Source organism: Xiphophorus couchianus, chromosome 12 (assembly GCF_001444195.1).
Source record: "Xiphophorus couchianus chromosome 12, X_couchianus-1.0, whole genome shotgun sequence".
NCBI lineage: Eukaryota > Metazoa > Chordata > Actinopteri > Cyprinodontiformes > Poeciliidae > Xiphophorus > Xiphophorus couchianus.
The window spans coordinates 29,717,041-29,729,124 of record NC_040239.1 but is presented as its reverse complement, the minus strand read 5'-3'; the positions used below and the strand labels follow the sequence as shown (position 1 = coordinate 29,729,124).

Genomic DNA, 12,084 nt, shown 5'->3' with positions numbered 1-12,084 from the left:
CTAGCCACAAACCTCTGAAATCCTTAAATAGTAACTGGATTCATAATTAAATCAAAAATATACACAGGTGGACTCTACTCTTTGCTAATTGGGGAATTTTGGGCATTTTGTTGCCCTGGATCGTCAGAGGATTTTGAAGACCATGCATTTTTTCCTTGTCTTGGTCTGTCGTCTATAGACCTCTAAAATCCGTAGAATGTTGTGCTTGTAACTCAAGCTTAATAAAGTTTAGGCGGTGCAAGTCCATTTGAAAGACTAATCTTACCGCTCTGACCAAAGGTGGGAGTCGCGTGTGAAATCTCCAGGCCGTCCAGCTACCGTGAGTCCAGTCGAATTTGTCATTCATGTGTCGCTGTGACGTTACAGTATGTAGGCACATGAAGACAACCGGTTGCAAAATCACATCTGCGCGGTCAGCTTCTGCCATAATTTTTTTTTTTTATTTAATTTTTTTGGCTGAACCGGTAGCTCTGTAGAGGCAGAGTGGCTGTGGCGTCAGTGTGCTTTGACTGACAGGCGCCGCTTATTGGAATTGACACGGCGACGAGATGTGTGTCAGCGCTCTGACTGCTCATCTCATTGGGCATCCAAAGACGGCCGCAGCCACCGCCGCGCTGCCACTGCGGCTCCGAGACGGGGTGTCACCATGATTAAATCTGCCCTGAAACGCACGCGCCGCACATGTACGCCGCATTGCTTTGCCGTGTGTGTGTGTGTGTGTGTGTGTTTGCGTGCCTCCCATGGTTCGAGTGTGTGTATGTGTCTACGTGTGGGTGTATGCAGGTCTCTCACCATCCAGACTGTATTGCAATAGTGTTTACCTCTGCCCCTCTCCTCCACCCACTCATCAGTCACTCCTCACCAACTCATCTCTCTTGCTCCCGCCTCTTCTATGAACCTACACTCAAAGCAGGAACAAAATAAAGGATTGTTGGCAACACTGACAGCTGCAGAAGTGCTGGGTGGCAGAACTAATATATGATCGCTTCCTTTCTTCTGGATAGAAAATTACTGTTGTGCATTTTTTTACCAACAGAAGTTGTTTATTTTAACATGACACAGTCGAGCAACGGTGACCATATTGTGCCTCGTTTTCTCAGCTTGCCGTTGGTTCCTATAGGACTGATTTTTAAGTGTTCTGGCGCAGGGCTTTCTCATGGTTTTGTTCTAATAAGCATGGCGCGGCGCCGGGGTTGTTGTGACACCCTGTCAGCCTGTGGGCTGGACTGCTGCTCTGTGAACAGCTCTGTAGGATGGACTCCCTGTGATTGTGCGCTGACCTTTGCATCATGAGGAAGATGACAGGTAATTTAGAGGCCTCAGGGACTGCGGAACCATACATTTGCTGTCCCCAAACCGTGCACCAGCGCAACCACGTTCACCTTGAGATGGGAGCAGCGCGTCAATATGCACTGCATGTGCACACACATGTGCACATGCAGGGAAGAGGAATCCATAGACAGCCCAAGAAGGTCTGGAGTTTTAAATATGCTCCAGGTCTGTGTATGGAAAAGGGAATTGACTATAACAAAAAATACTTTTTTTCACCCCTAGACTCCTTGTCATAAATTATCCATCCATCCATGGTCTGTTCATTTATCCTTTCATCAGTCCATCCAGTTGTTTGTGCAATCATATTATTGTTTATCTATCCATCGATTCATGCATCAATTTATCTTAGTGAACTTTCGTTATTAGAATTTAAAAATGCCTTACCAAGGGACAGTCAAATTTGATTCCAGAATTTTGCTCTTAAAGTGACGGTATTATGCATTTTCCAGCCATATAGTGCCACTTTATATCGCAATCAAATTATTATGTTATTTTCAGTTGTTATAAAAACACTGCATATATCAAACATGACTTAAAAGAAAATTGACTCTGCAATTTGATGCTTTGAAATTGGGCCTCTGTGTCTTTAAGAAGCCCCTCCTCTTTCCGACACTCTGCTTTCAGGATGTCATCACAACATCGCTCCTCCATTATCCTGTCTACTACTGACATTACAAGCACTGGACTGAGAAGTATTTTGTATGATGAGCTTAGCAGACATTAAGTTCCACTGGGTGTTTGCTAATTGCTGTTGCATCTAGTCTGGTGGAGGCAGAAGGTTGACAAGAGACTCGAACTTCAAGGCGGAGCTGTGGGTAAATAGGCGGAGCTTTGTATGAGCAGGTGTTTATGCAGCCTGAATGGTTGCCTCAGGAGATGCAAGGATTCAAAGAATCAAAGCAAAACTCCAGGTATATTTTTGATGAGGAAATAATGTTATAGCCTAATATAAAGCTCACAAAAGTCGATTTTACATAACATCCCCTCCCTGCTTTAAAGATGTATTAAACACCTCTGTGTGTAGTCATGCAGACGTGCTTTGAGCTTTCCCAAAGTTGTTTGCACACACACTTGGTGCAAAAACATATCCTGACACACTCCCAACACCCAACAGTCATTGTCACACACTCTAATCACCTACATCGTCACAACCCGTCCTCAAACAACCAAATCACAAGGGGTGGCAAACTGGTAAGGCAGAGGGGGGAAAACGATGATTTAGAGTGATAATTGCATAATCACCAGTTGTGATAATTGTAATTGATGACTGCATAATTGCTAATTGCGCTCTTTAAGGGAGCCTCTCTTTTCCGTTGTCTCTCTGTCTCTCGGCACGTCACTCTGTAGCCCCTCTTCTCCGCTCCAGTCTTCTTCACTTTGGATTTGTTCTCCCTTCCCTCATTTATTTCACACTCCCCACCACACGTTAGGTTGATCCACTACACACACAGACACACTCACTAGCGGGTACAGTAAGTATTCTCAAAGGCTCATCAGTAAGTATTTCCCAGCAGCCCTGTCCCAGAGGCTGTGCACTGCCCACTCTGTTTCTGCGCGAAGAGTTATGGAGGAGCTCTAACAGGTTTCCTTTGTGTCTCTCTCACTCGCTGTGCCCCAGGCTTTACTCCTGCTTGTAAAATCATCCCGGGGCCAAGCCTATTCCCTTGGTGGTCGTATCCTTTATCACAAAACGGGCGAAAACAAAGAAGGCGCTGTGAGCCAGAGCAAGAGATGGGGGCCATATTTTCCAGCCAAGGAGGAGAGGAGATTTCCCAGTCGAAACCCAACCTCAAGCTGCAACTCTTTGTGCAGCTCACTCTATCCGTCACAATGTAGGAAGTCACAAATCCCAGCTGTATAAGAGGTGGCGGCTTATGCTGGACATGACGACGACTCTGTGATCAGCCTTTCATTAAGCACGAGTGTTTTGATGGTAGCAGAGGCAGCTTGGAGGGAGGAGGGCGGGGTCATGTCTGTATGCAGACAGTGGGACCAACATGAGAGGGCATCAGGCAGGCGAGTGATTGATGTCTCCGCCAACGTCTGTAGGCAGGTTAATGGCGTGATTGTGGAGGTAATCTCCGTGTTCTCTCGTTAAAGGATGATGGAGAGCCAGGAGACCCCCGGCATGTACTCTAGAAGATGGAGCCCCAGTTACTGCCTCTGCAGGATTTCTAGTTTATTTGTTTGTTTTATTCATTCTACATATGCAACCGGGGATTTTGATAAATCCGCTTCAGGGGAGGAAGGAGCAGCCCGGCCAGCACGCCGTCAGCCTGATTACAGAGGGCTGGCGCAACCACTCCGCTGCAGTGGCCGGGTAGTTCAGGTGAAATCTCAGCTTGGAAGTAGTTTGTCTCGGTGTCACAAAGTACTCTTGACGGTTAATGTGCTGCTGCACGAGGAGTCGATGAGATTTGATCCTCATCACTGCTGCACAAACAGAGAAACAGTCTGAATGCTGGCAGGAGTTTTTGCTGAAGCAATTCAGATTGTTCACATGCTGTTGACCCACCATGTAAAATCCCATAAATGTCATAAAAAGTCTTAAATTCATCTATTTGTAATTAAGGCCTTAAAATGGCTTGAATTCATTTTAAAAAGGTCTTAAATTTTGACTTGACAGACCTATTTAGTCTTGTATAATCTGGGTTGTTGTTTTTTTTTAGTCACATTCAGATATCTGCATTGCATTCTGTGACTCGAGATGGAGATAGACATAATAATTAAAGTATAAATACATTTATTATGTATGTGTATAGATATAGGTCTTAAATTCCTTATAATAAGGGTACTAAGAAGTGTTAAATTTGAGTTGGTGAGACCTGCAGAAACCCTGTTTAATATGGAAAAGTTAAAGCAGTTTGAATATTTCTTCACAGCATTCATAAAAAGTCTTTAAAAGTCTTAAATTGATGTATTAAGACATGAATTTAAGTGGTTTAAGCTGGAAAAGTTGTTTTATGATAGCAAGGTGATTTATGCACTCTTGTTGTTTATTGTTGCCACATAGTTTCATAAAGTCCTGGAGGGAGGAGAGTTGATGGGAGGTAGATGAGGGCAGGTGTGTGTGCGTTGGCGGGCGTGTGTGTGTGTGTGTGTGTGTGTGTGTGTGTGTACATGCGTGTAGGGAGGGTGGAAGGTTAAACTGGGGTCCAGCTGAGTGAAACAGCAGCACTGTGTATCAGGGAGCTGCCTAAGAGCAGCAGACTATTGCATCTGTATTGATTGGACTTCAGCCTTTTCCATTTTCCATGAACTCCTCTGAGTTGCTCTGAGTGGGAGTGATGGGGGCTGGGGGAGGGAGTGGGAGGTGAGGGTCTGAGTGGGGGGGATTTGCTTGATCTTTATGATATTTCTTTAAACATGATGCTGTCGTTATGCCTCCCCGGGGGAAAACGCGCCAGCCATTTCCAGTAAATCAAAGGCTCTCCGTCTCACGCTATTTTCCACACACCTTATTTATAACCCCACTAAACGGCTCCAACACACTGCCGCCATTCTCATAAGTGTTTTCAGCCTTTTGCGAAATGAATGTGTTTTTTCTTTTTTTTTTCAAATGCATTTACACCGCTGAGGAGCAGCACCGGCTCAGACGTGCCGCCCGCCCTCCTGGCCCCTTTGTTGGGGCCCCATCGAGCCGATACGAATGTAATCGGCAGCGACAGAAATGACACAAACAGTAGATGACAATCATTTGAATCCAGTCGATGAGTCAGACTAGATCCGACTTTACTGTTGCCGCATAGAGGGCGTCGGGGAGAAGGCACCGCGCGTGTCCTCTGGTTTGCAAACAGATCCGAAGTCTCGGTGTGCGCTGAGAGCGGGTAACCCACATACCCACTAGTGCAGGTGCCCTCTCCATGGGGCCAGGTGGCGGCTAATTTGCTTTCTTTGTCCCTCCTAATGAATCGTTAATTGGTTTGCGTCACCCGCCGAGCCGCGGTGCTGAGTGCTGCTGGTGATGGAGGCCACCGGCGAGTGTCCTCGCACACAACGGGCGCCTACATTTACCGGGCCAAATGTCGCCTGGCAACATGCAACAGCTTGGCAGTTAAACAGGAGAAACATTGCCACGGTTTAAGCTTTCTCAAGATGTCACTGATTTACTGTTAAGAACTCCTTCCTGTCCCGTAAAATCATCAGAGAATATCAGTATTTCTACTGTAGATCTTTCCTTTGGCAGCAGCCGATAATATTTTGTACGTTTTTTTAGTAGGGCTGCACAGTATATTGATTAACAAAATCTGAGCAAAATCAATGTGTACAATATCTACAGTATGTTGGGTGCAGCGTTTGTAGGATCTTACCTTTCAAGTGCCTTGCAGTCTGACGTTTCTTGACATCAAGATGAAACAGTGCATCGCAATAAGCAATAAATCGCTTGATAAATTAAAACCAGCTCAATAATTTCTATTTGCATGATTTATCATGCCCTGCGACAGACTGGCGACCTGTCCAGGGTGTACCCCGCCTCTCGCCCGGAACGTAGCTGGAGATGGGCACCAGCAACCCTCCCGACCCCATTAGGGACAAGGGTGAACAGAAAATGGATGGATGGTTGGATGATTTATCATTTCTCTCTTTCTACCAAAAACTGCATGATAAAAGTCGCAAATTTGGTGTTTTGGTCTCAACTGTCCATTTCTTTTTCTTTTTTTTCTGAATCACAGTTTTGTTTTCAGAGACGTTGTAATTCGTTTTATTTGTTGTTTCTGGTTTTCTTTGTTTGTTTATTTTGGATATTTAAAATGTCCTCCAGTTCCAGTGTTAAATTATCAATAGAATTTAAAGTTTGTTGATCTCTGATAATATGTTCTTGCATTATTATGCCATTACCATTATATTATTTTAAAATTGTCTCCAAACAACAATATTATCGTTGATCGCAATAACTTCTGGGACGATTTATCGACCAGTAAAACGTGTTTTTGTGAACAGGCCTAATGGGAACGTCGTGGTGATGAAACAGAACACAAAAACGAAGGAAAGTCTGAGCAAATGGCAAGAAAAACCACCGCTGTAGATCCTTCATGCTGTAGATTAGAAAAGGTTTTGCAGCTTTAATTGGTGAGTTAGGTGAATGTAGAGTTTTGGCAACACTTGTAAAGTTTTTATTATGGTGTAACTGAAGTGAAAACAGGAAAGGATGAGCGCACCTCTCTTTATTTTGATTTTACTACTGTTGCTGCTCAAATTCCTACACTTGAGTTTCAAAGTGACCAAGTGGAAAAGATCTTGAAGCAGAAGTTTGGTATCATCTAGAGATAATTACATCCTGAATGTGGCGTGCAGCTTTCAGAGTGCAGGCCAGACCCACTTAGATATGGTAGGCAGGGGCGTAGGAATAAGTTTACAATTGGGGGGGACACATGTCGGAAATCTGAGATTCGTAAATATTCAACAGAAATATATCTTAAGTACGCTACTTAAAAAAAAGGCTATTTAATCTTTTACTTTATTCCTTTATAAATTGTGTCTTGCAAAAATAATGCATTTAAAATTTACATAATGCATTTGTTCTTAAGATGTGAGCATATCACCAAACAAAATGACTGGAGTCTTTTATTAAGCAAAGGGAGATGTCTTTCAAGGGCTTCAGCCCTTGGCATATTTAGTGTCCGCATACACACTAGAAAATCAAATATTTCAGTTGGATTAAAAACAATTCAGTAGGCCACACAAGTGCAAAGTTTGATATGTTTTATTTTGTCAAACTTGCAATAATGGTCAAAAATGAATCTTTGATTAAACAAAATTCTGAGATGAAAGAGCCCTCACAGACAATGTAGTGAACAAATTATTCACACTTTTAACATTAAGTAAAAGAAGAAAAGAAAATCAATCAAAATATGCTTATTCAGTTTGTCGAACTGTATGACTAATTAAACCAAATCAAAAATGAAGAAATATTTACCAACAATAAATACACATTTAATAGACAAGCTTTTTAACTCACTGACTACAGTGTGCTTTAACTGTTGGAAAAGCAGTTAGCACAGAGATTATAGGCCACATAACCCTAGGTAGAGATCAACACCTCTGTGCTTCTGAACAATTGCACTTTACAGCCATGCATTTATAATTCGCCAAAAATGTGCCGGAAACATAAAAGGATGGCAAACACTGGCTTAGGCAAAAGAGCCAAAATGTTTTTTCCGCCTTTCATTTGCAGCCACAAATTGCTTGCAAACTGACTTCTTGTCCAGTAAATCAAGTTTATCTTTATGTACATGACAGACAGCAACATGATTAAGCCTGTTTTGAGTCATTGTAGACCGGAGCCACGTTTTGAGTCTACGAAGCGCACTGAAACTTCTCTCTGCCTCAGAGGATGAAACGGAGACCACCAAAAGCAACCTAACCAGAGTTTCCACTTGCCCAAAAAGTCTACGGACCTCTCCAGGCAGTCCACCAATGATCCCTGCAGCTTCTGCGCTGTTGCTAAATGAGTAGTTCAGTCTAAACATAGGAAGTTGCACTGAAAGTAACTCTCTATTCAACTCTGGGTATTTCCCAATGACTGCAGCATCAATCGTTCCACTGAGAAGTGTCTCTTCCAACTTTTGCAAAGTCAGCAAGTCATCCTGGTTAAATAGCCCAGTGAGCTGTGCATCTACAACATCCAATACTTTAAAGAATTCACCTCTGTAGTGGTCATTGGCACATTCAGGTTGATGTGTCTTAGCTCCTTCAGTGAAGCGTTTTGGGGGTGGCCTTCTCTGTGTAACTGTGATGGGTTTAACACCCAAAGACTGAACCTCAGCCATCGCCTTTTCAAACAGAGTGTTGAAACTTTCTTGATTTCTTTTAGCCTTAAGTGAAGTCTGAACAACTTTCACAGCAGTCCTCATTCCAGCAATGGTTTGAGTTCTCTTCTGGAAAGAGATGCTCAGGCATTCAAGCTCATCAATCACAGGTGAGGCAAGGATGAGACCCAAAACTGTTTTACCTTTCCTAAACTGCCCCAGCAGTCCATTAGCAGTGGATGCTGTGTTTGAGGCACCAGAAGCCATCTCCTGCAAGCTAGCCAGCACTGACCCATACTGTGACAAAACATCTCTGATTGCTTTGCTCCGTACTGCCCATCTTGTGGGGCAGAGGGGTTTTATTGCAGTGCACGATGGATTCTCTGTATGTGCTGTTGCTGCATGGATTGCCTTAAACTTCCCTGACTGAGAGAAAAGAACTCCAAGCTGGTTCACCCAATCCAATGCGTCTCTGATCAGAACTGAGGCTAAGCAAGCTTTCTGTGCAATTAAATTAGTGCAGTGTGCTCCACAATGAACAAAAAATGCTAGTGGCTGCTCTTGCTTTATCAGTGCCTGTGCACCTGCATGCTTCCCAGACATATTGGCTGCTCCATCATAAGTTTGACCTCGTAAACCATGCATTGGTAAGTTTAATCTGAGCAGCACATCTTTAACAACAGCAGCAAGGCTTTTTCCTGTTGTTTCAGAAACTGAGTACAAGCCAATAAACTCTTCATGGGGCTTCATGTCACTGTCAATGTATCGCAGACAAATGCTTTCTTGTTCTTTCCCAGAAATGTCCTGTGTTCCATCCATAATAATTGCAAACTCAAAAATTGGTAGGTTTCTGATTGTATCTGCTATTTCACTGACAATACTATTGCTCATAGAACACAAGATTTCATTCTGTATCTGTGGACTTAGGTATTCTTTCTGAGACCTCAGCAACCACTTAGCCAAAAGGGCATCATCTTCTGCCAGATTTTTTAACAATTGATACAAATTGCTGTCATCATCGTCATGCCCTCTCAAAGCTTGTCCCTGCCGTACCAAATATTTTATGGAGCTCACAATTTTCTCCAGACAGTGCCTATTGTCACCTTGCTGAGTTGCCAAAGCACTGGATAATTGGGCATTTATAGGATGACTTTCTTGTGCAGTCACAGAAACAGCATGACGATGTGTGTGACTATTTTCATGTGCTTTAAATTTTTCGCATGCTTTTTTCCAATTTTTAAATCCAGAAGTGATAAAGGCGGGTTCGGATTTTGCACCAAATGGTGTGAGTTTGTCCTGGTAAATTGCCATGCAATAAAAACACAAAATGCCATTTTTCACTGCATCATAATGTAGCCAGGGAAATTCCTTGTACCACTTTCCTTGGAAATGTAAAGTTCTGTTGGCTAGAGCTTGAGGGTCTATGAATTTTGGATGTGGCTGATTTGGCTCTGTTCTCTGTCCACTGACTTCAGAGTCTCTCAGCTGTGTGTCCCTAGTCTGAACTCCCTAGAAGGAAAAGTTACAATGTCACTCAATGCCCCTGAACTACACTTACTACAAGCAAAAGATTAAAATTTTCAACTTTTTTTGTGGACTCTCATGAAGTATCTACTCGTATGAGTTACTCTATCTTACCTGTTGCTCCACTCCTGTCTCTCCCTCACTCTGACTTCCTGCCTCTAGCCCGGTTGCACTATCCTCTCCTTTTCCTGTCTCCTTTGTGCTGTCCCTGCATTGTTGCTCCTAAACATATGAGATGGTTTCAGAAATGAGGTACAGCTCTTGAGCCTAACATGGCCAATTTTAAATCAAACAAAACATTTTATTTGTCACATTACAGACTTTACGCGCAGAGTTAATCGCAGAGGCAAATAAAATAAATCCATTAAAATCCTTTCAGAGTATTATCTTATGGACTCTGAACTAAAGTCTTTCTGACAGGGAGCTGACAGTGTGTTGAAGAATTATGGACAGGGCGCTTTGAAGCATCTGGTTCAAAAACGCATTCTAAACCTTTGGTAGAAATCCATCTATCCTTCCATTTTCTGTACACCCTTGTCCCTTAGTGGGGTCGGGAGGTTCTGGTGTGGGGTACACCCTAGACAGGTCGCCAGTCTGTCCAGACCTTTGGTAGAAATGGCGCCTTTAATTCCAGTTTGCAGTACAGAACAGAGAAAACTACAGAGTTGTCAATGTTGTGTTAATCTATTTATAGTCTAAAAAGAGGAGCCAGCAGTTTATTTGAGGAAATAAAGGTGCAGAAGTTAATTTGTTGGTTAGCCGCTGCTAAGAATTAAAATTAACTCTCCCTGTGGTTTTAACTAACGATCAGGAGCGCGGCAGGTATAATATCTGTCCATTTCGGCGAAGCAAAACCACGCAAAAAATAAAAAATCCTCGTAAAACGCACGCCCAGACCGGGCTAATTTCAACACAAGGGCAACACAGGTGTTGCCCTTGTGTTGTGTGACTGTTACTCACACTGACGTTACTCTTTTTAAAAAAGCTGAGTAAGTCCTGCTGCTGTTTCAGCCTTTTAGTTGGTGGTGGCATTGTACTGAAATGAGATATATATATAAAAAAAAAGACATTTTGGCTAGCGTAGCAAACGTCTAGAGAAAGTTAGCAGTTAAATATTGGATGAGTGATCATCTCAAGACTAAGATGATTAAACCAAAAAGATTCAGTTCCTATATATGAAAGTGAACTGACAACAAGACGTTATAAATAAGCAATATTCATAGCAGCATTCCCGACAGACCATTTTACCTCATTCGCAAGTTTCTGACTTCTGTGTCGCTGTTTCCCTCCCTTCTAAGTGCTCACTCAGCAGTTCAGAGAGGGGAGGGGGAGTACCGTGACGTAACGCGATGCTGCGCCTTCAAAATAAAAGCACGCTAGTTAAAAAAATGTCAAAATCCAATATTTTGCGGTACAATTTTTTGGGGGGGACATATCCACCTGGCTTCAATATTGGGGGGGACATGTCCCCCCCGTCCCCCCCGCTTCCTACGCCGCTGATGGTAGGTTACTTAAATTCAGCTTTTAAAACATTGTGTGGTCCTTTTGATATTCATAATTGCTTGAATACATTTTTCTCCTGAGGAAAACTAATTTATAGGAATAAAACTTATTAAACTTTTAAAAGATAACTAAATGAAAAATCTCAAGATGTGATGACACGTCGGCTACAACACATAAAGTTTTGATTGTGGAGCAGCATTTCAAATTTTGATTGGGCTTTAAATGAGGGAAAAGTTTTATTGTATTTTATGTCTCAGAAAGTAGCACTGTGTGTTATTAGTATCATATTGTTGTAAAACATAGACTTTTTAACTCAAATATGATCACAAATCTGTCAGTTTGCCTTTAATTCATATTATAATATTCTGACCGGTTGGAGTAAAGCTCAGCAGGTGATACAAGCATAACAAATGTTCTAACCAATAATCATACATAGCAGCTTTAGGTGTAGAGCCGCAGAAAATTATAATCATGTTAACAACGTTTGCTTGGAAATAATTTTATTATATTAAGTATTACAGTCATATTTTATGGTAGAAGGTTTTTCTATTACTCTAAACACTGTTTTAAAGGTGCAGCATTATGTAAAATTGACTTTTTTGTAATAATGTTATTGCCTCATCAAAGACAAACCTGTAGTGTTGCTTTGATTCTTTCATGCATGTTTGAGAAATCCTCTAGTCTCCCGTGGCAACCATTCATCTGTGTAAAACACCTGGGTGGACCTACCTCCACCTTCAAGGTCCTGCTGCGCTTCAGAGCCGTAATTTCCAAGCTTCAGAGCTTCCGCCTCACAGAGCATCCCTCCCCCACTCAGCTCCTTCAGACTAGCCAGCAGCAGTTAGCAAACACCTGGTGGGACTACGTATCGGCTGAGCTCATTATAAGAGCTACTACTTCTCAGTGTAACATTGGTGAGAACAGGAGCCATGTTGTGATGACTTCCTAAAGGCGGCGTTTCTTAAAGAGACAGAGG

General features: G+C 42.5%; 2 protein-coding genes across 7 annotated transcripts in view; one reads left to right on the top strand and one right to left on the bottom strand.

Annotated features, from left to right (window-relative positions):
- cux2b (cut-like homeobox 2b) overlaps positions 1 to 12,084 on the top strand; it is a 150,142-nt gene that overhangs the window by 101,445 nt on the left and 36,613 nt on the right. The window lies entirely within an intron of this gene.
- LOC114154678 (zinc finger MYM-type protein 1-like) lies at positions 6,885 to 11,098 on the bottom strand. 3 transcript variants are annotated; one of them, XM_028033999.1, is made up of 5 exons: positions 11,046 to 11,082; positions 10,854 to 10,963; positions 10,566 to 10,641; positions 9,720 to 9,827; positions 6,885 to 9,590 (listed from the first exon to the last, which is right to left on the bottom strand). In XM_028033999.1, the coding sequence occupies exons 2-5, from the start codon at positions 10,856 to 10,858 to the stop codon at positions 7,464 to 7,466; spliced, it is 2,316 nt and encodes a 771-aa protein (XP_027889800.1). In that variant the 5' UTR covers positions 10,859 to 10,963; positions 11,046 to 11,082; the 3' UTR covers positions 6,885 to 7,463. The 3 variants fall into 3 exon arrangements, with proteins under 3 accessions (XP_027889800.1, XP_027889799.1, XP_027889801.1); XM_028033998.1 differs by having other exon boundaries at positions 10,854 to 11,098; XM_028034000.1 differs by lacking the exon at positions 10,566 to 10,641 and having other exon boundaries at positions 10,854 to 11,098.

Excerpts from the sequence above, each read along its gene's own strand:
- LOC114154678 (XM_028033998.1), bottom strand. Across the intron at positions 9,828-10,565 it reads TTAAAAAGAGTAACGTCAGT|GAGCAACAATGCAGGGACAG; the intron begins GTGAGTAACAGT and ends TCATATGTTTAG. Across the intron at positions 9,591-9,719 it reads AGACAGGAGTGGAGCAACAG|GGAGTTCAGACTAGGGACAC; the intron begins GTAAGATAGAGT and ends TTTTCCTTCTAG.